The following is a 22753-nucleotide window of genomic DNA, read 5'->3' on the forward strand; positions in this document are numbered from 1 at the left end:
GCTGGCCTGGGACAGGAGCTTATTGTGCTTGATGGCGCCATTCACTCATCTGGTGAGTACTTTTGTCCACAAAGTGCCAGGCACTGTTTCAGGCATTGGGAATACACTAGTGGACACAACAGACAAAAATGACTGTAGATTCTAGTGATTGGGAGACAATTAACAAGAAGCATAAGCAAAATATAAAATACGCCACATGATTCTAGTGCTAAGGAGAAAGATAAAGCAGGAAGGCATGGAAGGAGCATGGGGACGGGAACTGCAATTTGAATGGGGAGGCTAGGCAAGGTGAGGGGGCAAGCCAGGCAGAGGTTTGGGGGAAAGTGTGTCAGCTAGAAGGAAGGGCAAGGTCACAGGTGCTGAGGTTGGGAAGACCCAGTGTGGACCCAGGACAGCAAGGAAGTCAATGAGGCAGGGCAGTGGGAGAGTCAAGAGGTGTGGAATATACGGCCAGAGCACACTGGTGAGGTTGAGAAGGACCAGCTCACATAGGGTCCTAAAAGCCATCCTGATGCCTTTGGCTGTCACTCTGAGTGAGCAGGAAGCCCGTGGAGCATTTCTAGCAATAGATAGACGGGGCAAGGAATAAAGCAGGGTGACCAGCTGTAAGGCTATTGCAGTGATGCAGGCAAGAAATGATTCGTGACTTTAATGTTACCAGAATAACACTAATGGAGTCAGTGAGTAGTGTCCAGATTCTAAAAATAATCTGAAAGTAGAGACAAAATAATTCAGTGACATTGAAAGTGTGGGCTCTTTGAGCCCAAGCCACCCGTTCTCCTTGCTCAGACCTTGCAATAAACCTTTCTCTGCTCCACAGTCAAGAAAGAAAGAGAGGAGAGAGAGGGAGAGAGAAAGGAAGAAGGAGAGAGAGAGAGAGAGAAAGGAAGAAATAGAGAGAGAAAGAAAGAGAGAGAGAGAAAGGAAGGAAGGAAGGGAGGAAGGGAGGAAGGAAGGAAAGAAGAAAGGAGGAGAGACAGAGAGAAAGAAAAAGAAAGAAAGAAAGAGAGAGAGAAAAAGAAAGAAAGGAAGGAAGGAAGGAAGAAAGAAAGAGAGAGTGGAAGGAACGAAGGGAGGAAATAGAAAAGAAATGGAAAGAAAAGAAGAGAAGAGAAAAGAAAAATGATTCACTGCCATTGAATGTGAGGTATGAGAAAAATGAGTCAACATGCCTCTGTATGGGGCCTGAACAGGTAGATGAATAACACTGCTGTTTACTCCAGGAGTACATGAGTAGAGAAGGTGGAGCGGAATCTAAGGAGTAGGTTGCTGGATAGAATACAGGACACCCAGTGAAATTCCAATTTCAGATAAACAACAACAAATTTTTTTTTTTTTTAGTTTTAAGTATGTCTCATGGACTATGTGAAACTTAAATTTAACTGAGTGTCCTGGGTTTGGTTTTTTGTTTTTGCTTTTGTTTTGCTTCGTTTCTAAATCTGGCAATCCTATTAAGAAGATGAATTTGGGATGCGAGAAGTTTGCGATACCTGCTAGATGTCCTGAGGGAGAGGTTGAGTGGCAGCTGCATACAGGGGTCTGGAGTTCAGGGAAACGGTCTGGGCTGGAGATAAGTATTTAGGAGTTGTCAGCCTAATTTTGATATTTTGAACCCTGAGAGGGATGACATTACCAAGAGAGTGAGTGAGGACAGAGAAGGAGTCCTAGGACTAAGCCCCTGGGCACCCCAATATTTAGAGGTCAGGGAGATCAGGGGGAACCAGCAAAGGAGACCTAGAAAGAAAGGCCAGAAAAGAAGGTGAAAAGTCAGGGGATGTGATGTGCTGGCCGCCAAACGCTGCTGGGAGTGCAGGGAAAGATAAGGGTTGAAACTTGACTGTGGGATTTAGCTATGGGAACCTTGGCAAGAGCAGTTTAGGTGGAATATACGGAGCAAAAGCCTGATTAGAGTTCCAGAGAGAGAATAAAAGGAAGTGAGGAATCAAGACAACTCATCTGAGAAGGTTTGCTATAAAGGAATGGAAAGAAACGAGGCAGGTGCTGGAAGATGTGGGGTCAAGGGACTTTTGTTTGTTAAGATAGAGAAATACCAGAGTATCTATTGTCATGGGAAAGACCCGGTAAAGAGCAAAAGGGTGGGGTTTCCCTGGTGGCGCAGTGGTTAGGAATCCGCCTGCCAATGCAGGGGACAGGGGGTCGAGCCCCGGTCCGGGAAGATCCCACATGCCGCGGCGCAACTAAGCCCGTGCGCCACAACTACTGAGCCTGCGCTCTAGAGCCCGTGCTCCGCAACAAAGAGAAGCCACCGCGGTGAGAAGCCCGCGCAGCGCGACAAAGAGTTGCCCCCGCTCGCCGCAACTAGAGAAAGCCCGCGCACAGCAACGAGGACCCAACGCAGCCAATAAATAAATAAATAAATAAATTTTAAAAATAAAAAAATAATTTTAAAAAAAAGAGCAAAAGGGTGATGACATGGCGTGAGGTCTGGGGGTGGTGAGAAGGGGTGGGATCCCAGGACACATGTAGAATGGCTGAATCCCCACCTCAACTCAGAAAAGTCCTGGATTACCTCTATCTGAGGATAAAGTTGGGCAGAAGTTCCAGGTCACTTGGGATGTCTTGGAAGGAAAGCAACATTCTAGCCCAGATCCTGGGGCATCTCTTCCTACCCACAGCCCCAGACACACTGCAGCAGGACTGGAAAGCCCCCATGCTTCCGCCAACCTGCTTTCCAGAGGGTTCTGCCTGCCTCACCTCTGTGCTCAAAGGTAGAAAGGGCCTTCAGGCCCAGGAGAGGGCCCAGGTCCCTGCCGCGCGCGAACACACACACAAACACAAGAAAATCCCAGCAGGAGAGGGAAGCCCTCGCCCGAGGCCTGGGCAGAGTTTCAGACACAGGGGCTCTTGCCTGGGAGCAAGACCAGCTGGGCCAAGGTCTGAGCAGGAAGAACACAGTGACAGGCTTCAGGCCTGCTGCCCCCGGAGAGCAGGTGCAGGCCCTGAGGGGAGTGGGGTGGCCTTGAGGGGAGTGGGGTGGCCAGGGCAGCTGCTAAGCCCTGGTGCAACACAGCCCTGCCCTGAGGCAGGAGGATGGCCTAGATGGCCTCCCACATACTCCCCTGCTCAGGAAGCAGAAACTTGGAGTGGGCCAGCAGGGCCTGGGGGTCCTCAGAGCCTCTTCCTGGAATGGGGACTCTTCCAGCTCACTCCAGAAAAAGCAAAGGCCGGTTGTTGGGGGCGCTGCCTGATGTCAGGAATGAGTAGTGGCATCTGGCAAGGTCGGAGTGATAGTGAAACTGTGCACCTCACATTGGGACTTGTGAACCCACGGGCCAGGACTCGAACTCGGACAAAACCCACAGTCTTCCAACTGAGATCACACCCCCGGTTTCAGGACTTAATGAAGCTCAGGTTCTTGATGTCTTATCGCAGAAAGAATTCAGTGAGAGACAAAGTGATAGGTAAGAAGTGGATTTATTTAGAGAGAAACACTCTCCACAGACAGAGTGTGGGCCATCTCAGAAGGTGAGAAAGGCACCAGGGTATGGGAGTGTCACTTTTTATAGGGGTGGGTCATTTCATAGGCTAATGAGTGGGAGGAATATTCCAGCTATTTCGGGAAGGGGTGGGGATTTCCAGGAATTGGGCCACCGCCCACTTTTTGATCCTTATGGTCGGCCTTGGAACTGTCATGGCGCCTGTGGGTGTGTCATTTAGCTTGCTGACGTGTTACAGTGAGCGTATACTGAGGCTCGAGGTCTAGTGGAAGTCGACTTGTCCGCCATCTTGGACCCACTTGGTTCTAATCAGTTTATGTCATGTCCTCGGGCTATGTCATTCTTTCACATGTTGTGCCCTGCCCCCTTCCCTCCTGTTACAATAGGACCTGGGCAATCAAATCACCTGGTCACCAGAGCAGATTAACCCAACCACGCACACAGCCGCACACGCACACAACCTCACAAAACCCTACCAGCCACTTCCACAGGCATGCACATTCACAACCACACACACCAAACATACACACCTACGCCTCATGCTACCCCTTCGACACCCAGCTACCCCAACTCACACAGTAACAGACAGTCCTCACACACAACCTTATGTGCGCCCAACTTTTACTTTACAAATAGAACTTGTAGAACTGATGTCTACAACCAGTGAGCTCCCTACTCTCCTGGAAATAATTTCAAAGAATGTTCTGAAGTGTGACTGCTGAGGAAGTGGGTGAGGTCTCTTCAGGTGGGGTGACCAGGGAATACCCCTGTGAGAAGGTGAGACCTGAATAAGGAGGAAGAACCTGCCAGCTGAAGAGCAGTCCAGGAAAAGGGAACAGCAAATGCAAAGCCCAGAAGGCTGGACTGAACATGGATTGAACATGCTGTTTGTGGAACAGAAAGTAGGCCAGTGTGACTGGGGAGCAGTGATCAAGGGGACGTGTGATGGGAGGTGAGTCAGGACTAGGTCACTTGGGGCTTTGTAGGGCAATATCAGGAGAGTGGGTGCCAGGATAAAAGTAAAGGTAAGCCACTGTAAGCTTTTAATAGGCGAGGGACATGATCTGATTTATATCATTAAAGCACTAGTTTAGCTAGAAGAAACCATGGAAGAAAAACTTTTTTCAGTTGTCAGAGGGAGGAAGGCATTTCTAATTATGACCAATCCCAGAGGCCATAAAAGATAAGATTGATACTCTTGACTACGTAAAACAATGTTTAATTCTGCAAAGCAAAAACCCCATAAGCAAAGTCAAAATACAAGTGTCAAACTTGGAGGAGAGGGTGAAATCCTTGTTATTTGCATCATAGACACAGGGTATATTTCTTTAATATGTAAAGAGCTCCTAAGAAATCAATAATTTTAAAAAGGCAACCACCCAACAGAAAAATGGGCAAAAGCAAAAGACAGTTCACAGAAAAAGAAACACAAGTGGCCCTTAAGTGTATGAAAATATGCTGATTCTCACTCATAATAAAAGAAATGCAAAATAAAATATAATGAGATACCACTGGCAAAGATAAAGTTTGCTAATGCTCTATATTGGCAAGAATATGGGGAAACACGCACTTTATGTCTGATGGTAGCATAAACCGATACATCTATGGAGGGGATTTGGCAATATCTATCAGAACTTTAAATCAGCATACTTTAACCCCAAAATTCCACTTCTAAGAATATATCCTATAGATACAATAAAAAAAAAAAAGTGTTCAGTGATGCTTATCCAAGTGTATTTATTGCAATGATGTTTACAACAGAAAGAAATACAAGATTGAAAACATCCTTAATTTTCATCAATATGGGAGTGATTAAATATATTATAGTGCCTATGCTATTCAGCTGTTTGTTTGTTTGTTTTAAGAGACAGCTCTCCATCTACTATAGGGGAAAATGAAATACTATTCAAGCATTAAAAAAAAATGAGATAACTCTATATCTACTGATAGAGGAAATGTCCTACATTTTGTTACATGAAAGGACATGAAAATAGCCAAGTACAGAAGCATGTACACAGCACACCTCCATAGGGTAAATGGAAAAATAAATATCTAGAGAGTCGAATATGCAGTTGATCTCAGGAAGGAAAACCCAATAACTGGAAACCGAGTGGTCAGGTGGGCAGCCCTGATACATAGTCTGGTGTTCAGGGAGAAGCGCTAGAAATGTGGGACTCAGCAGCCAATGGATAGTATTGGAAGCCTGAGGACTGGATGAGCTCACCCAGGAGAGAAGTGGCTGAGACAAGGATGTGAGGCCTCCGAGGTACAAGGAAACTAGGAGTGGGGGCGTCAAGGAAGCCAAGGGAAGAAAGTGTTTTGAGAGGGAAGGAGCAGTCAGCTGTGTCAGGTACTTCTGAAGGTGCAGGAGGAGGACAGAGACATTACTGTCGGATTTATCACCCTTGATAGGGCTGTCTTTAGTTACATGGTTGGGTGAAAACATTGTTCAACGGGTTGAAGAGTGACTAGGAGGTGAGGAAGTGGGGAACGGGTTTTGCTCTGAAATGCAGCAGAGCCGGAGAAGGTAAGGAGCAGGTGGCAGTCATGGACCCCCCACAGGACACCATCATACTCACACATAGTCCCACACTGACACATGCACAGAAGCACCCGGCCCACCCCAGCACTGGTCAGTCTCAGCAATGATTTTCAAAGTAAAAGATGGCCTCTGCCCTGTGGTTTTGCCCTATCCAGAAACTCAACATGGCTGAGGCCTCCAGAGCTGGCTCTGCTCCTGTGTGACCCAGGGCAAGTCACATAACCTCTCTGTGCCTCGGCTTTCTCATTCATAAAAGTGAGAAGGATTGTACCTTCCTCATCTGGCACTGTGGTGATGAAAGAAAGCCTGCGGGACAGTGCCGGGACCAAAGATGTCTCTGAGTCCCCAATGCAGTGTTTGTTTTCTACCAGGAGTAGTAGGTAGGGTGATGGTGTAATTGATCTCTCCAAGTTTGGAGTTACTTTTGAGAGTAAAAGGGGAGGCTGTTCATTACACCAGGGCCACAGGCATAAACCAGTACAGTCCTGGGAAGATGCCATGTATAATCACCCTCCAGCTAGCAACACCATCTCTGTCCAGACAGGGAGTGCTCAGGCCCTTTGGTGACTAAAATCCCGGGACTCCCGGGAAGGCCGGAAACCCTGGGGGTTCCCCGACCAGGCTGAGGCCCCGGGGCTCTCATTACGTTCCTAGTCGTGGCACACTAGTAAATAAGACCCTTGTCCCCAGAGCCCAGCCCAGCCCAGCCCAGCCCAGCCGCAGGCCCCGCCTCCCTCCGCAGGGGGTCTAAAGCGAAGGCTCCGCTCCCTCACCTCTCTCTTACCCCCGCCCCACACCGCACACGGGATTTGCCCCCTGCAGTAACTCCAGGCAACTGCCTCCCGCCATCCGGCCCTCACCCCGGGACAAAGGATCCCCCCATCTCCTTTCCAGGCGCAGTGCCCCTTCCTGCTGCGGGCACAGGGTCTGCCCCCGACCCTGGTTCTCCAAAGTGCCCATGCCCATTCCAGGACGCGGAGCCTGAGCCACGCACCTACGCGGGGAGGGCAGCCTCCGGGAGTGGTCGAGACCCAGCGCCAGGCGGGGACCGTGACCCGCAGGGCGCGGACACAGTACCCGTGGTAACGCACGTGGGCGAGTCCCGATTGCAGTCCGTCCGGGGACCACTTGACACTTAACAGTTTAGAGCGCTTCACGCTCCAAATCTCATCGGACCCTTTGCCACAGCCCTGCCCAGGGCCACAGATGCCCCCGTTTCACACATGAAGAAGAAGCCGAGGCTCCGACGGGCGTCAAGCCCGGGAGAAGGTTGCCGGGGGAACGAGTGACAGCATCGGGACTAAAACCCGACCCTCTGCGGTGGGCGGCTCCCGAGCTCCTCCCCTGACCCTCCCTCCTCCACGCCGCCCCCGGCTGTGCCTGCCGCCCCGCGCCTCGCCGCCACTGCAGAGACGCGGCTCCGGCCCCGCTCGCCTCCGCTGCGGGCCTCGAGGACGCGGGGTCCCGGCCCCCCGCTGGCCGCGCCGCTGCTGGTGAGTGCGGGGCGCCTCCCCACCCCGCGCCCACGGCCGCTGAGCGCTCCCCAGCGACCCCGGGCGGGGAGGGGGCTTGATCCTGCCTTCGGGCCAGGCTGAGACTGGCAGGTGAGGGGATGGGAGAGGAGGTCGAGGGAACTAGCCCCACCCCACTCCCCACCTGCCTTCTCACCCCTCGGTTCTGGGCGGGGAGGGGGCTCCAGCTGCTGAAGGTTCCCGGACAACCCCCTCCCCCGTCGGCAGGCTCCCAAGCTGCCTGGAATGGACGGAAACTTGGTGCTGGGGCGGCTGGGGTGGGGCGGGGGGGAGAGGGGAGGGGAGTTCTGCCCCGAGGAGGGGGCCGGCCGGCACTGTGGAGTGGCGGCGAAAGCTGGGCGCGCCTTGGTCCCCGGGCAGGGGAAAAGCGGATAGCTGGGAGCTGCTGCTGGGGGACGGCAAAGGGGACCAGAACCGGCTCCACCAGTCCCGGGCCCGGGCTTGGAGGGAAATTCTTTGCCGGTGAGTCGCGTCCCTAGGGTGTGTTAGGCAGGACTGGGCAGACAGGACTAGAAGGTGGAAGGTGGGGGCCCAGGAGGGGGCAGCCCCCAGGTGGGCCGCCCTGAGAAGGCTCAGGTGGAAGCACCTGTCAGGGCCCCTCTCCTCCTGGGCTGGCAGACAGGGTTCCAACCTCCACTTCAGTCTTCTTGAACTCTCGCCAGGGGAGTGGCAGGCTGGGGAGGGAATGGTCTTTTACGACTCTTACCACAGCTCAAGAAAGTAGGAATTATTTCCCTTTAGAGATAAGGAAAGAAGGCCAAAGGGATTAGGAAAACTTGGAAGTCACCCAGGTAGAAGGGGTAGAGCTGAGGCTTGGATCCAGATGTGACTCCACGCTCAGTACACATCCCACCGCCCCTCCCCAAAGGACAGGTCTTAGAAGGAGCAGAGTTGAGGGAGACACTTTTTTTTTTATTCTAAGTATGTTACTGTATGCTGCTGCCAGCGCATATAAAATAATCGCCCTTGTGAAACAGAAGTTCATGAAAATGCAGAGGTAGAGGATTAAACAAATACTTTTTTTTAAATTTTATTTATTTATTTATGGCTGTGTTGGGTCTTCGTCTCTGTGCGAGGGATTTCTCTAGTTGCGGAGAGCGGGGGCCACTCTTCATCACGGTGCGCGGGCCTCTCACTGTCGCGGCCTCTCTTGTTGCGGAGCACAGGCTCCAGACGCGCAGGCTCAGTAATTGTGGCTCACGGGCCCAGTTGCTCCGCGGCATGTGGGATCTTCCCAGACCAGGGCTCGAACCCGTGTCCCCTGCATTGGCAGGCAGATTCTCAACCACTGTGCCACCAGGGAAGCCCTAAACAAATACTTTAATTCCCACTGGTAATTAAATTCTGGGAAGAAAATAAAGGGGACAGGAGCAGAGTGACGGGGAGGGCAGGGGCTTCCAGATCCAGGGTAGTCTAGGGTGGCCTCTAAGAAGAGGATGTTTTAGCAGAGGCCTCAGTAATGAGAAGGATGCAGCCATGCAGGTTTCTGGAGGAAGAGCATTCTAGGCAGCAGGAATAATTACAAAGCCCCAGAGGCCCCCATTGCGGCCCGAGCAGAGAGGCAGGTGGAGAGTGTAGGAGAGTAGGGTGAGAATGTAGAACCTGGGGTTTTATTCTAAGTGTAATGAGAAGCTAGTAGAAAGTTTTAAACAAGGGAGTGACATGATTCAATTTAATGGACTCTGCGGGCACAGGAGCAGACACTTGAAGGCCAGCCAGGAGGCTTTGGTCATAATACCAGCAAGGGTGATTGCGGTTTGGAGCAGGGGGTGGCGGTGGAGGGGTGAGAAGCGGTGATGCAGGGGTGGACCCTCAGTCAGCATGCATGCTCAGAGTCACAGAGCAGCTCCGGGAGCACTCACGTGTGCACACAAGCCCACACGTACACACGGAGAGGCACATGCTCCCAACACCCTTTGCAGCATGTAGACACTAGGTGCACTCAGGCAGACCCACCTGTCCACACCCTCTGAGTCATTCCAGGACTGGGAGGAAGATGTGTGATCTGGGGACCTGAATAAAGCATGACTCCCCCCCACAAAGCTCCGGCATCCCGGATTGCTGGTGTGTCTGGGGCTCCCCCAGGTTCTGGCACAGGGAAGGGGGGTGTCCCTAGATTTTTCCTGGGTCTGGTGTCCCCAGGAACCAGACCATTACCCTCTCCATGCACGCCCCCCAACCTGAATTGGTCTCCCAACTTCACCACCCACTGCCTGTGGGACCTTGGGGAGATTATTTCCCCTCTCCAAGCCCCAGTTTCCTATCTGGGGTTCATCACCCCAACTTCACAGGATGATAGCGAGGCATCAACGAGGTAAGTTTTGAGAACCTGGCCTGGCGCAGGCATCCAGCAGAGAAATGGAGAGGAGGCGGTGGACAGCCCAGCCTTGAATTCAATTCTAGTTTTAAATGAGTGACTTGACCACTCTAGATTTCACAATGGATAGCCAGCATTTACTGAGCACTTACTGTGTACTGAGTGCTTTGCAATCATTTTCTCATTTGATTATCAGTTTCTTCATCTGTCAATGAGAAGCATAATAGTGTCTACCTCACAAGGTCCTTACAAGGATTAAATGAGATCCAGCACATAAAGTATTTAGCTCCTTGCCTGGCTCATTGTAAATGCTCAATAAATAATAACTGTTATTATCAGCAAATGCACATTCCCTTCCTTCCGGCATATAGCTCTGTGACTTTGGGCAGGTTACTTAGCCTCACTGTGCCTGTTTCCTCTCTGTAGCTTAGGAAGAATAACAGTCCTGATCTCATAGGGTCGTTGGGATGATCAAACGAATCCATCCACATAGGGAACTCAGAACAGCGCCTGGCACATAGTAAATGCTCTATAAATGGCATCTACTCGTTCTCAGACCGGTTTTCCCATCCTGTCAGGCGGGCACGGCCCCCAGCGCCCCCACCAGGCACCATGGACTGGAAGACGCTCCAGGCCCTACTGAGCGGGGTGAACAAGTACTCCACAGCCTTCGGCCGCATCTGGCTGTCGGTGGTGTTCGTCTTCCGCGTGCTGGTGTACGTGGTGGCTGCGGAGCGCGTGTGGGGGGACGAGCAGAAGGACTTCGACTGCAACACCAAGCAGCCGGGCTGCACCAACGTCTGCTACGACGAGTTCTTCCCCATCTCCAACATCCGCCTCTGGGCCCTGCAGCTCATCTTCGTCACGTGCCCGTCGCTGCTGGTCATCCTGCACGTGGCCTACCGCGAGGAGCGGGAGCGGCGGCACCGCCAGAAACACGGCGACCAGTGCGCCAAGCTGTACGACAACGCGGGCAAGAAGCACGGCGGCCTCTGGTGGACCTACCTGTTCAGCCTCATCTTCAAGCTCCTCATCGAATTCCTCTTCCTCTACCTGCTGCACACTCTCTGGTACGGCTTCAGCATGCCCCGCCTGGTCCAGTGCGCCAACGTGGCCCCCTGCCCCAACGTCGTGGACTGCTACGTCGCCCGGCCCACCGAGAAGAAGCTCTTCACCTACTTCATGGTGGGCGCCTCCGCCGTCTGCATCGTGCTCACCTTCTGTGAGATCTGCTACCTCGTCTTCCACAGGGTCGTGCGAAGCCTTCCCAGAAAGAGCGGCCCCCGGGGCCGCGGCCCCCCGTCCTCCGCCAGCCGGGCCTCCACCTGCCGCTGCCACCACAAGCTGGTGGAGGCCGGGGAGTTGGGCCCGGATTCCGGCGACGACAAGCTATGTGCTTCGGCACCCAACATGAGCCCCATCTGACCACGGGCTGGGGAGCGATCGTGGGGCTGCCCCTGGGGACAGGCAGGGAGGTATTGTGCCGGTGGAGCTGTCCTCCCGGTGCTGCGGGGCCCCACTCTGAATTCACTACGCTATTCAATTTCACCTTGAGCAGATTTTTTTGAGCGCTGGGTACTGTGCTGTCTATCTGGTATAGGTCACACCCCAGGCCCACTGGCAGCCCTCCTGGGAGAAAGACAAGCGAATTAACTACTGCCTGCAAGGGGACACTTAGAGAGGACTCTGCTGGGCTTCACCTAAGCCAGGAGGGGATGATCAGGAGAGGCTTCCCTGAGGGACGAGTGTTTAAGAGAGGTGAGAAGTGCTTCCTAGCAGACAAGAGCAGGTGCAGAGGCCTGGAGGCCACAAAAAGAAAGATGCTGGCCCTGGGTCTGGTGAGATGTACCAGACCAAAGGGAGTCTTCACTCCTTCGGGAGAAGCGCCCAGATTCCTGGGATGGAAAGGAAGTATCCTCCCAGCAGTGGAGGTCTGGAGGCTGAGAGCGAGCCTGGGAAGAGAAGGCAGAGGCTCTGGTGACACCAACCCCGGCTCGAGACACCCAGAGATCCTCTGGGTCGCCACTGCCCTTTGGGAACCCCCCCCCCTCCCATCTTATTCCTCCACCCTCAGGCAGCTTTGCTCCCATCTTCCTCCCACAAGTGTACTCAGTCTGTTGCCAGCCTTTCAGACCCTGCTCTCAGGGACTTGAGGTGGATGTGCTGATAGGAACATCCCCGAGGCAATTTATTTGAAATCAATAAAGGCTGTCTTTTATACAGGTTGACTCTCTTCTTTTCTCGCACACTCCCACCCACAAGACCCCGAGGGCAGAGAAGGTAGCCCCTCAGACGGGGAGAATGCTCCATGGCTGGAGCTGAATTTAGGCTGGGCCTGGGGTTGACCCAGGAGGGATCTGGGGCGGAACCTACAGATATACATGCTGTGATTGTAGATGTGGTCACAAGAGGGCGCTGTGCTCCCGCTACAACAGCACCGCCGGCCCTTCATAGTGAGGCCCTGCCCTGAGCACACACAGTCACAGCCCTCTGGTTGCAGACGAACCACACTCCTTCCTCCTTTGTAACCCCGTCACCGCCATCCACAACGTGCATCCCCACCCTGTGTACACAAAATCCCTGTTATTCATACTCTCACTCCTGTATGCTCAATACAGGCTCCTCTAAAGGCGTGAAGCCCCAGCCTCTCCCAAGCACTATCCAGCTCCTTCCATTGTCCCTGAGCATTTTCTCCACCCCAGGCCCCTGGCAGACACGAGGACTGCACAGGGGAATAGGACCTGAGCCCAAGGAGGTCAGAGCCTGGGGGAGACAGACACACTCAGCTCCTGCACTAACCAACCCCAGGTGGATCCCAGCCCCGCTCCCAGCACTGTGGGATGACCTGAAATTTCGGGAACACCAACATCCAAGCCAGGACAGGATGGAAAGCAAAAGGGGGTGCAAGGCTATACTCACCCAGAGGAACATTTAGTATCTATCAAAGCCAAGGCCAGGAGCCAGAAATCCAGGAGGCAGTGAGCCAAGAGCCAATGCAGGCAGGGAAAGGACGGGTCATTGTGTCGACAGGACAGGCTGGGGTTCACCTTTGCTCTCACGTGTGGTCGTTACTGGCGTGCATAAGCCAGCCAAGTTTAAAGGGCCCGGGCTGGGCTGACACTCACCTCCCAGGTTAAATCATAGCTTAACCACTTCATGACCACAGCTTCACCATGCTGCACCTTGGGCAGGCTTTCAGAACCTCAGTCTTGTCATCAATACAATGGGAATTTTATCAGTCAGGGTCTCAACAGGAAACGGATGGCACATTCAAACCAAGGAACTTCAAAGGGTTTCCTTGAGGGACTGTTTTTGAAGGTATAGGCACGATTAAGGAAACCCATAAAAGGTACCCTGGGGCTAGTACCAGGGTAGCAATGGACGGGTTGCCACACAAAGGCTGCCAGGATGCATCTAACCGCCGCAATCAAAGAAATACCATGACTTCACTCTACCATCTCCTACTCACCTGCCAGCGGCTCCCACTGACCCAACACAACCAGAAACCAGAGGGCACAGAAGCCTATTGAGGCAGTCAGTAGGGGTCAGCCTCCCAGGGCACAGAGCAGATCTGAGGGGCAAAAGGAACATATTCAGCCCAGCACTCAGGACAGTATCCACTCCTAGGATTGTTGTAGAGATAAAAGGATACGGTGTCATAACATGTTAGTTTAGCGCTAACGTATCCAGTAAATATCCAGGCACAACCATGCTTAGGAAAGTCTCCGCCTGCTGCCCAGGCCATCTCGTGTGTCAGTCCCAGCTTGGAGTGGATGGTTGCCAAGGTCCCAGGGAGGGGTGATCTCTACCTATTTGCTGTCTTGCATTCCAGCATCTTCCAGGACGGTTCCCACTGCCTGGATAAGGATGGCTTTGAGGTCAGAGCGACCAGAGAACAACATCAGCTATCCCAGCATGGACTGAGCCTCCAGTCCTGGTCCCACTTCTCCAGGCTGCGGGCCAGGACCACAGACGAGGGAATATTCCAGCCCTAAGCGTCCCACATTTGGCCTGAGAGTTGTCCCCAGCAGTGCCGCTCACGCTTTCCATCCAGCATGTACTGAGCTACTGTTCACCATGCAGAGTCCCCAGCACACATCTCATGTCCCCTGGCCTTCTCTTATGAGGGTACACACCTCTACCTCCTCTTCCCCCCATCACGTGAGGATTCACTGCAAGCTTCCTTCAATAGTGCTTATGATTATGATTTAGATTTCATATACACACTTCCGAGTCCACATCTACTGCATGATGTGACAGCCACCCTGCAGCCCAAGGCAAATAGATTATTTTGTATTCATCACCCTGATCCAAGCCCCTTGGTAGGGACTAAATGTTTGTGTCTCCCCCAAAATTCATATGTTGAAATGCTAACTTCCAGTGTGATGTTATTAAAAGGTGGGGCCTTTGGGAAGTGGGGTCAGGAGGATGGATTTGTGCTCTTATGAGAAGAGACGCGAGGGGGATGGTCTTTCTCTCTCTGCCATGTGAAAACATACTCAGAAGACAGCCCGATATAAACCAGGAAAAGGGCCTTCACCAAGAGCCCAACGAGGCTGGCACCCTGATCTTGGACTTCCAGCCTCCGGGACTATGAGAAATAAAGTTCTGTTGTTCAAGCCACCCAGTCTGTGGTATTTTTACAGCAGTCCGAGCTGAGACACCCACATCATCTCTCACCTGGATCACTGCAATAATCTCCCTGCTTCCTGCTCCTACTCTGGGAAGCAGATGCTGCAAAAGAGAGGAGTGCAAAGGGCATGCTGGGGAGGAACAGCTGTGAATGGAAAGGGGAGGAAGCAGGACCGAGCGACAAGACCCGTTTGTGGGAGCTCTGTGTCCGTTAGACAAAGATGGTCGGTGAGAGGAATCCCACACTGGATGGAAATGGCTGGACCCTTGACCATGCTTGGCTCAGCCATTGCCTGGGGCCACCCCAAGCAGAGCCTGGCCACCTGCACAGCTGAAGCAGACCTGGAGGCTGTCAGCTGGCCAGACTCCGCACAGCTGGGCAGCGAGTCCTCCGTTGAAGGGGGAGATCTGCATCCACCACCCACTCCCACAGTCTATTCCCAGCACAGCAGCCAGGGTGATGCCATAAAACCTAAATCAAGCCCTGTCACTCCTCTGCCCCAAACCTCCAAAGGCATCTCACACTGGCCTTTAGGGGCCTACAAGACCTGCCCCACCTGTTCCCTTTCTGAACTCTCATCTCTTCTCCTTGCTGACCTCACTCAGTCACGCTGACCTCCTTGCTCTCCCTCAAGCAGGAAACACCAGGCACATTCCTGCCTCAGGGCCTTTGCACTCTCTTTCCCTCTGCCTGGAATGTGCTTTCCTCCCTTCCTTCATGGCCCAGCATCAAAGGTCAGCTGCTTCATGAGAATTTCTCCCTTCTTCTATTCAAAATTGAAACCACCACCCCCTGCGCCCTGATCCTCCTTTCCTGCTTTACTCTCCACCTAACAGGTATCACCAGCTAACACATTCTATATTTTGTCTGTCTCCCTCCGGCTAGAATGTAAAGCCCACAAGACAGCGGATTTTTGTTATTGCTGGTTCCTGGTTGATCTCCAGTGTCTAGGACAGAGTCGCAGCACCAGGCAGTGCTCAGTAAATAGTTTGTTGAATTCATAAATTCGTACATGAGCCTGGGGCCCTGCTAGGTGCTGGGCGTGTAAACAGGACTCAGCTGCCTGCCCTCAAGGGGCTCACAGACTAATAGGGGAGGGACAAGACAAGTAAACAATGCACCCTGGGTGGGGGAAGGGAAATGGGGATGGTTTCATGTGTATAGAGTTTCAGTTTTGCAAGATGAAAATGCTCTGGAGATCTGTTGCACAACAATGTGAATGTATGTAACACGACTAAACAGCGCACCCAGGGGCAGTAGGTGAGCCGCTGAGAACGTAAAGCCTCATCTAATCCAGAGAAGGCCGGCAAGGGGACTTCTGGGAGAAGAGACATGGAGCAAAGTCCTGAACGACTGTGGGGCTGAGCATGTGAGGGTGCCCCAGGCAGAGGGGACAGCACGGACAAAGGCAAGAGTCAAGTATGGCTGGATCACTGAGTGAAAGGGGAAGAGGGAGGAGGCTGGAAAGGTGGCTGAGGCCAGGAGGCAAGGGAGAGCCACAGAAGGGTTTTAAGCAGGGCAGCGTGTGGTCTGATTTCTGGGGAAGGGTGGGGCTGGGCTGGAAGCCAGGAGACCAGTTGGGAGGCCACTGACATGGTGGCCTAAACAGGGTCAGGGCAGGGGGAACAGAGGGAGGTGTGGGGAATCTAAGGATGTTTCCCAGGTGGAATGGCCAGGTTGTGGGATTGTCTTGGTTGACCCCGGCTCATCCTTTCCAGGAAGGGGAGGGATCATTGCAACTCTGACCTCCAGAGCCCCTAAGGAAGGGGTGAGGGTGAGGGCAGTTCCTCCCTCCTTCTCAGTAGCTGGGATAAGAAAGGCTTTGGGAGGGCCTGGGCCCAGCCACAGGAGAGGAACTCTGGGAGCAGAGGCTGCAGTGGGGGCGTGGTGAGAACCCGCCTCCAGGGACCTCGGTTCTCATGCCCTCAGGGGTCAGAATTTCGTGGGCTTCTTGTCAGCTTTGGAAATCCAGGAGACTCAGCTCGTCATGGCCCTGAGGGACAGTCCTGGAAGGGGAAGCCAGCCTAGCCTGATCCTGAAGTTGAGGTCTGAGCTGAGCCCACCACACTTGCTGCCCCAGAGGTCCTCCTGCGAGGGCTGAAGGCAGGACCTTGGGGCGCCCACCCTGGGGCACCAGGAATCCAAAGATTGAATCCTGTTGTGGAGAAACACAGGACCTTTCTGACACCGGCCCCAGGCCTTGGACCCCCACCTGCCACATTCCCTTTCCTTAGCTGCCCTATCCTTCACCAACATTCTGACCCCAGCTCCCTCCCTCTCAGCCCTTTCTGCTCCCACCAAGACCAACCCACTGACCCTTTTTGTCACAAAAATGTTTTGTTACAACGTTTTTAGCCACCATCCATTGGAAAACTTTCTGTGTACTAATATTATGCTATGTGCTTTGATTGGATCTCCCATCAGCCCTATACAGTAGGAACTATTACCTCCCCAATCTATAGAGGAAGAAACTGAGGCACAGGGGTTTAAGCAACGTGCCTAAGGGCATAGAGATAAACAGAAAAGTCTCAACTTCTAGGCCCTACTGCCTCTCCCACCAAGGCCGGTGAAGCCTCAGGACCTCGCAGCCCCCAGTCCTTGGGCCTTTGCTCATGCTGTTCTTCTGCCTAGAATGCTCTCCCCCAACCCCCATCTGGCTGACGAAAGCAAGTTTCACATATTGCAGTATGGGAAACTCATTCTGGCTTGTACATGAGTTAATTCAAATTTTATGCTAACTAAAACAGCCTGTTTGTGACCTATCAAACCTACGTTGTTCATCTGCTGTAATTATTAAAGAAAAGGGTGCATTGACCAGAAGTAAAGAATGTTCACGTGAAAAATAAAGATCACGGGCTTCCCTGGTGGCGCAGTGGTTGAGAATCTGCCTGCCAATGCAGGGGACACGGGTTCGAGCCCTGGTCTGGGAAGATCCCACATGCCGCGGAGCAACTGGGCCCGTGAGCCACAACCACTGAGCCTGCGTGTCTGGAGCCTGTGCTCCGCAACAAGAGAGGCCGTGATAAGAGGCCCGCGCACCGCGATGAAGAGTGGCCTTCGCTTGCCGCAACTGGAGAAAGCCCTCGCACAGAAACGAAGACCCAACACAGCCATAAATAAATTAATTAATTAATTAAATTTAAAAAAAATAAATAAAGATCACACCACGCCTCCCTTCCTGGGACGCCAATGCTGCTACTCCTTCGATGATGACTCCCTTCCCGGGTGCCAAGGCCGTACGGACTCACTGTGTGCTGTTGATCTGTGGTTTTTGGGGGTTGGGGGCTTTTTGGTTTTTGTTTTTCTTGAAACCTTGAAGGAATGTATCCCTGACTTGTTTGACGTTCTTTGTTCTGACAAGATATAAACTGTGCTGAAAACCATGCTTCCCCAGAGCAGTTCCTGAGTTCTCTGAGAGGCTATCTCCTGGACAAGAATCCTCAGTTTGGCTCAGATAAAACTCTTTTCTATTCCTACTATAGATTGTTGATTATGTCCGTCGACGTGGCTAACGCGGTCTCCTCCAGGAAACGTTCCTAACCAAGTCCCCCTGAGTCCGGTAGTTCTCAGCAGAACTTTGCGCATTTACTCTAACCCAAGGGCTGATATGCTCAGTTCCTGCCTCCTGCTCCAGCCAGTGAGAGACCCAGGCCAGAGACCACATCTGGCTGGTCTGTGGTGCAGTCCCCAGCTCCACATACAATGCCTGCAGCACATGAGTGTTCACAGACAGGGTGATGCCTGAATGAACAATGGCAGGCTCTGCGCACCCCTAATTCCTTTGGATGTCTCCCCCCACCCCATATTTAGAGGCATGACAATGGGATCCAAGCTAAAGGTCGGGAGAGTCCCCCCCCAGCCACCACCTCCCCAGTCTCAGGTGGTCCATGGGCACTGCTTAGTGCCCTCTGATTCTGTAGCCTGCCCAGGAGTGGGGATGTTTGAGAATTCTGCAAGAACAGGGGCTGGGTAGAGACCCCAGCTCCACCACAGATGCCAGAGAGGGCAGATTATAACCCCTCTCTCCCAGTGTGGTTCCCCATGCCCTAACGAGTCTTGATTACCAAGTCCTGGAACTGCGCGGGGGCACCCCGTGGCCACCCCACAAATGAGGGGTCTTCTCCCTTCTCACCAAGGGCAAGAGGCCCCCGGGGTCAAGGAGATGCCCTTCCCTGGAGGCCCCCTCACCCTCATCCCCACCCGCCCATCCCTCACAGCCTCTCAGGCCAGTTGCCTGAGATCAGAAAGTCCTGGCTGCAATCCTTTCAAATGCAGCCACTCTGGAAAACTCACAACCCCGAAACCCCCTCCGCGAGAACCTCTTCCACAGCCGAGGAAGCTGAGGCTGGGAGAGTCTGAAGACCTCGGAGGGCAGACAGGGAAAGCAGGGGTTTCTCATCCTCTTCCCTCTCGACCCCCAGTGCCACCTCCCGGGCCCCTTCCTTGAGCGTGGCTTCAGGGAGCCTGCACCTCCCGTCCCGCCCCCGCTCGGCTCGGAACAGCGCCCGCCGCCCTCCCGCCGCTTCCTGACCCCACCCCGCCCCGCGCGTGCTATTTAAGGCGCCCCCGCCGCCAGGCGCCGTCCAGCAGGCAGGGCTCCCACGGGCGCCGCTCCGGCCGACGCGCGTCCCCACTGCCACCTGGGCCGCCGGCAGGCAGGCGGTGAGTTGGGCCGGGGCGCCACCTGCCAGCTGACGAGCGGGCAGGGACAGGTTGCCACGTGCCAGGGGCTGAGGGTGGCTGCTGGGGGACCCACCGCGGCCGCGCTCACCCAGCCTGCTGGGCCAGCCTCTGTGCTAAGCCAGGCTCCTGCCTCCTTCGGTTGCATCCTTAGAACCCTAGGCGGTAGGAATAGTATCATTTCCATTTTACAGGAGAGGAGTGCTCCGAGGTCGTCACTTATCCAAGGTCCCAGGTTGTAGAAGAGTCAGGATTTGAACCCAGGTCTGGTTCCAGAGCCTGGCTCTAAACAGCTTTGCTCCTGGGGAGAAGCACCACCCCTGCCCCTTTCCCCTACCTTCCTCCCCCCACTCTCCCCGTGACGTTCTGGGAACTTTGTGGCCTGTGCCTCCACCCTGCTATGACAGTTCCTTTCAAGAGTCTAGAATTTGGCAGCACCAGCTTTGGCAGGGGGAGGGGATGGAGAAAGGGGACAGGATCAAGTGTCGGTACTTAAGCTGACAGGTGGAGCTGATGCAGGATGCTGCCTGGAGTGTCTGGCGTGCCTTCACCCACCCCACCATCAACTCAGAGGCTAGAGTGAGGCCAGCTGGGTGAGAGCTGATGGGGTGGGGAGTGGGGACCTGAGGCTTTGGGCCCCCTGAGAAGCTGAAGATACCACCACCACCACACAGCCCCCCGCTGCGGGGGGACAGCCTGTCCTGGGCAAAAGGGACGAGGGGCATGGCACAGCTGTGTGACCTTGGATGCGTTCCTCAAATTCTCTATTCCCTTAGGCCCAGGAGCCTCACCTTGATCCAGACCTCCTTCGGCTGTGGTCACCCTGGGACTGCAGCTGGGAACAAGAGGGACACAGATGTGACTAGACAGGGACCCTAGCTGTACCCTTGCCAGAGCTTAGCAGTCATCATCCAAAGATCTGGGTGTGAGTCCCCAGGCCAGTCCCTTCCCCTCCTGGAGCTCAGTTTCCCTGTAGGTAAGATAGGTGTGGCCGGCCTCCCTGCTGGCCTGTTGCTAGGACAGCTGAGAAAGATGCTGACAGTGTCCTCTGTCTCCCTGCAGACGGAGGCCCAGGAGCCATGGGCGACTGGGGCTTCCTTGAGAAGCTGCTGGACCAGGTCCAGGAGCACTCGACCGTGGTGGGCAAGATCTGGCTGACGGTCCTTTTCATCTTCCGCATCCTCATCCTGGGCCTGGCTGGCGAGTCAGTGTGGGGCGACGAGCAGTCGGATTTCGAGTGTAACACGGCCCAGCCAGGCTGCACCAACGTCTGCTACGACCAGGCCTTCCCCATCTCCCACATCCGCTACTGGGTGCTGCAGTTCCTCTTCGTCAGCACGCCCACCCTGGTCTACCTGGGCCACGTCATTTACCTGTCTCGGCGCGAGGAGCGGCTGCGGCAGAAAGAGGGGGAGCTGCGGGCACTGCCGGCCAAGGACCCACGCGTGGAGCGGGCACTGGCAGCCATAGAGCGACAGATGGCCAAGATCTCGGTGGCGGAGGACGGTCACCTGAGGATCCGCGGGGCGCTGATGGGCACCTATGTGGCCAGCGTGCTCTGCAAGAGTGTGCTAGAGGCAGGCTTCCTGTACGGCCAGTGGCGTCTCTATGGCTGGACCATGGAGCCTGTGTTCGTGTGCCAGCGCTCACCCTGCCCCTACCTCGTAGACTGCTTTGTCTCACGCCCCACGGAGAAGACTATCTTCATCATCTTCATGCTGGTGGTTGGACTCATCTCCCTGGTGCTCAACCTGCTGGAGCTGGCGTACCTGCTGTGCCGCTGCCTCAACCGGGGGATGAGGGCCCGGCAGAGCCAGGACATGCCCCCAGCCCAGGGCACCTCCTCGGAGCCTTATCCTGACCAGGTCTTCTTCTACCTCCCCATGGGTGAGGGGCCCTCATCCCCGCCATGCCCCACCTACAATGGGCTCTCGTCCAGTGAGCAGAACTGGGCCAACCTGACTACGGAGGAGAGGCTGGCTTCTTCCAGACCCCCCCTCTTCCTGGACCCGCCCCCCCAGATTGGCCGGAAATCCCCCAGTCGCCCCAGCAGCTCTGCTTCCAAGAAACAGTATGTATAAGAGCCCGGGAAGTCTTGCTGCCTTTAGTGCAAGACTCTGCAGAGATGACTGGGGCTGGGGAAGCAGGTGCTTGCTGGCCAGAAGGCCTCACTGCATGTTGTTCTTGAACACCTGGGGCCTTCCTGGTGACCAGAGGGCACCATAGTTTCCCCTCCAGAATGTGGCTTTGTCCCAGGCACAGACAGAGGCAGCTCGGGGTGCTCTTGGCCAAGGGTGTTTGGGCCCTGTGGTCTTTTTCACCATGTTCAAAGGGACTTGGAGACAACTTACTCCACCCCCACCCCCGTGGAAGATTCACCTCTGCCCAGGTTGTCCACACACCCTGTCCTCACAGAAAAAGGCTGGTCGAGGCTGCTGGGTCAGCCTTGGTCCCACACACAGACAGAGCCTGTGCTGGATCTGGCCGTGTCAAGGGGACTGGGGTCTTGTTCTCATCACTCCTTCCTAGTTCTGCTGTTTATCCTTCTAAAATAAACAGGACTTGACCACAAGCGAGGTGTGTATTGATACTGTCATGATGTGCCTGGGGTAGGGGGACAGCTGCTTTACCCAGGCTTCCTTTTTGGTCCTGCATAATCTGTCTTTGGCTTTAGCAATCCCAACACCAGGCAGCACCTTAAACCCTCAAACTCCTACATACTGCCTCTCAGCAGCTCTGAGTCCTAAACACTGCCTTTTGAAATGCCCCAGCACCAGCCCCCTCAACCTGCCCGTTAATCAGTGGCCAAAGCAGAGTCTGTCCCCATCCTGCCCCATGGCCATCCAGTGCCCCGGCCACGCTCCCTACTGAAGTGTGCTTCCTTACTGGACACTGCTCCCCACCCTGCCTGCATGCCAGCCAAGCCCTTCAGAGTCCAGCTCAAATGGGCCTGCACCCTTTGGTATTTGGGGAGGCAGGTTTAGATCACTTGCCCCCTCCTACCTTGGCCCTGTCTAGTCTGCCCACCAGAAGGAGCAACTCAACGACCTGCATCATAAATCCTCCCCATGCACCTAAAACTCACACAGTGAGAACAGACAATGGCAGTGTAGAGAGGTGAAAGGGACAGTCAGGGTCCAGTGGAGGAATCGAATCTTGCCTCTGAGTCACAAAGGTTGCAGGAAAAAAAAAATAAGCAATTGAACTAGATCTTGACAGATAAATAGGAGTCTGCTGGGGAGGGAAGAGGACACCTTATTTGGACAGAAAACTGTGCAAAGGCATGGAGGAGGGGAACCGTTGGGGACTGAGGGGGTGCTTAGGGCCTGATGAGCCACCTAGGATGTGGGAAGTACAGCTGAGGATAAGCCCAGTGTTGGCAGAGCTGACGTGGAAGGTGACCCGGATGGAGGGAACACTCAGTGGCCCTCGGAGGCAAGCTGTTGCCTGCTGGTTGTCCTCGCCTACCCAGGGAGATCTGGGGGTGGGGTTGGAGGAGGGGATGGGGTCCATCTCGCATGGCCACATGCTTCTCCTTGAGAGCCGTTATAGCGGGTGAGCAACTTTCCCCTGTCCCATCAAGATAGGTCT

The 22753-nt window shown here is 54.2% G+C and overlaps 3 protein-coding genes across 3 annotated transcripts in view; all 3 read left to right on the top strand.

Moving 5' to 3' along the window:
* The window catches only part of LOC137760548 (gap junction beta-4 protein-like), a 29235-nt gene extending 21328 nt beyond the window's left edge, over positions 1–7907 (top strand). The window contains exons 3-5 of the mRNA XM_068537525.1: positions 6895–7082; positions 7337–7493; positions 7740–7907. Of these exons, the coding sequence (XP_068393626.1) occupies positions 6895–7082; positions 7337–7493; positions 7740–7907 (513 nt within the window). The remainder of the gene's footprint in view (positions 1–6894; positions 7083–7336; positions 7494–7739) is intronic.
* Positions 7908–10461: 2554 nt separating this feature from the next.
* On the top strand, positions 10462–11274 carry GJB3 (gap junction protein beta 3). The gene has a single exon (XM_068537865.1). The coding sequence runs from the start codon at positions 10462–10464 to the stop codon at positions 11272–11274; it is 813 nt and encodes a 270-aa protein (XP_068393966.1).
* A 7805-nt stretch (positions 11275–19079) lies between these two features.
* GJA4 (gap junction protein alpha 4) lies at positions 19080–21724 on the top strand. The gene is made up of 2 exons (XM_068537866.1): positions 19080–19144; positions 20225–21724. The coding sequence occupies exon 2, from the start codon at positions 20242–20244 to the stop codon at positions 21241–21243; it is 1002 nt and encodes a 333-aa protein (XP_068393967.1). The 5' UTR covers positions 19080–19144; positions 20225–20241; the 3' UTR covers positions 21244–21724.
* Positions 21725–22753: the final 1029 nt, after the last annotated feature.

Source organism: Eschrichtius robustus, chromosome 3 (assembly GCF_028021215.1).
Source record: "Eschrichtius robustus isolate mEscRob2 chromosome 3, mEscRob2.pri, whole genome shotgun sequence".
NCBI classification, from domain to species: Eukaryota; Metazoa; Chordata; class Mammalia; order Artiodactyla; family Eschrichtiidae; genus Eschrichtius; species Eschrichtius robustus.